A 1,309-nucleotide genomic window follows, 5' to 3' on the forward strand; every position below is an offset into this window, starting at 1 on the left:
GAAAGTAAGACACTTCTGTGCAGCATAGGGTTATCTTTGACAACAACACAGTCTACAGAAAATTGCCAATACCTCATATAAGAAAAAGAATAACCTAATTAAAAAGTGAACAAAGGACATGAACAGACAATTCATCAAAGACAATGCCCATGGCCAAAAACACATAAAGAAATACTCATGATCTCCAGCCATCCAAGAGATGCAAATCAAAGCAATGATCAGATACCACAAGAGCAGCCACGTTTTGTTTTTGTTTTTTTAAAGGAAAAGGAAATGAATGGGTGGCGGCGGCGGCGTTCTGGAGCGGGAAGACGCCGCGCTGTTCCTGCGTGGAAGAGGCCAGAGCGATGACTCTGACTTGTGGGATGATGCAGCATTGGTCAAAGCCTATGATAAGGCTGTAGCTTCCTTTAAGAATGCTCTAAAGAATGGAGAAATTTGTGAAGCTACTGACAAACCAACACTCACACCTAAAAGAAAGCCTACTAAGAAGAAAAAGACCGTCATGACTCCACTGAAGCAGTGGAAAGTTGGTGATAAATGTTCCGCCATTTGGTCAGAAGATGGCTGCATTTACCCAGCTACCATCACTTCAGTTGATCATAAGAGAGAAACTTGTGCTGTGGTTTACACCGAATATGGAAACAGAGAGGAGCAACATCTGTCTGATCTACTTCTCCCAACCTTTGGAGGAGTTCATAATGTAGACCAGAATGCTCAAGAGAATGAAAACGAAAGTCAAATTTCAACAGATGAAAGTGAGAGTTCCTCCAGGTCTCTTGGAAACAAACCAAATACCAAGTCTAAAGCCGCACCATGGAGCTCCCCCTACCCCACCCCTCCAATGCAGGCATCCGGGCTGGGGCCAGGAAAGCCAAGCCTCAAGTTCAATGGACCACCCCCTCCACCACCACCTTTCCTATCATGCTGGCTACCTCCATTTCCTTCTGGCCCACCAATTATTCCCCCACCACCTCCCATTTGCCCAGATTCTCTTGATGATGCGGACGCTCTGGGAAGTATGCTAATCTCTTGGTACATGAGTGGCTATTATGCTGGCTAGTACATGGGTGTCAGACAAAATCAAAAAGAAGGAAAGTGTTCGCATTTCAGTTAGGGAGATGGTGAGATGCATTCCTGGAAGAGGGTTTTTTGTTTTAATTGTATAATCGTCACATTTTAGAGTATGCTTTGTTGTTATTGGTAAGTACTGTCGAGTCATTTACCTTGATCTACTAACAGGCTTTTTTTTGTTTGTTTTTTCCTTCTTTTCATTTTCTTTTTTTTTTTCAGCCTATCTGTTCGGGTT

The 1,309-nt window shown here is 43.2% G+C and overlaps 1 protein-coding gene across 1 annotated transcript; it reads left to right on the forward strand.

Annotated features, from left to right (window-relative positions):
* The first annotated feature begins 277 nt into the window (after nucleotides 1-277).
* LOC101654852 (survival motor neuron protein-like) lies at nucleotides 278-1,063 on the forward strand. Its single transcript, XM_045284932.1, has one exon. It carries the CDS (start codon nucleotides 278-280, stop codon nucleotides 1,061-1,063), a length of 786 nt encoding a protein of 261 aa, XP_045140867.1.
* The last annotated feature ends 246 nt before the right edge of the window (nucleotides 1,064-1,309 follow it).

The sequence above is a fragment of the Echinops telfairi genome, unplaced genomic scaffold (assembly GCF_000313985.2).
Source record: "Echinops telfairi isolate 266 unplaced genomic scaffold, ASM31398v2 ScPeMD7_7469;HRSCAF=8507_0, whole genome shotgun sequence".
Taxonomy (NCBI): Eukaryota; Metazoa; Chordata; class Mammalia; order Afrosoricida; family Tenrecidae; genus Echinops; species Echinops telfairi.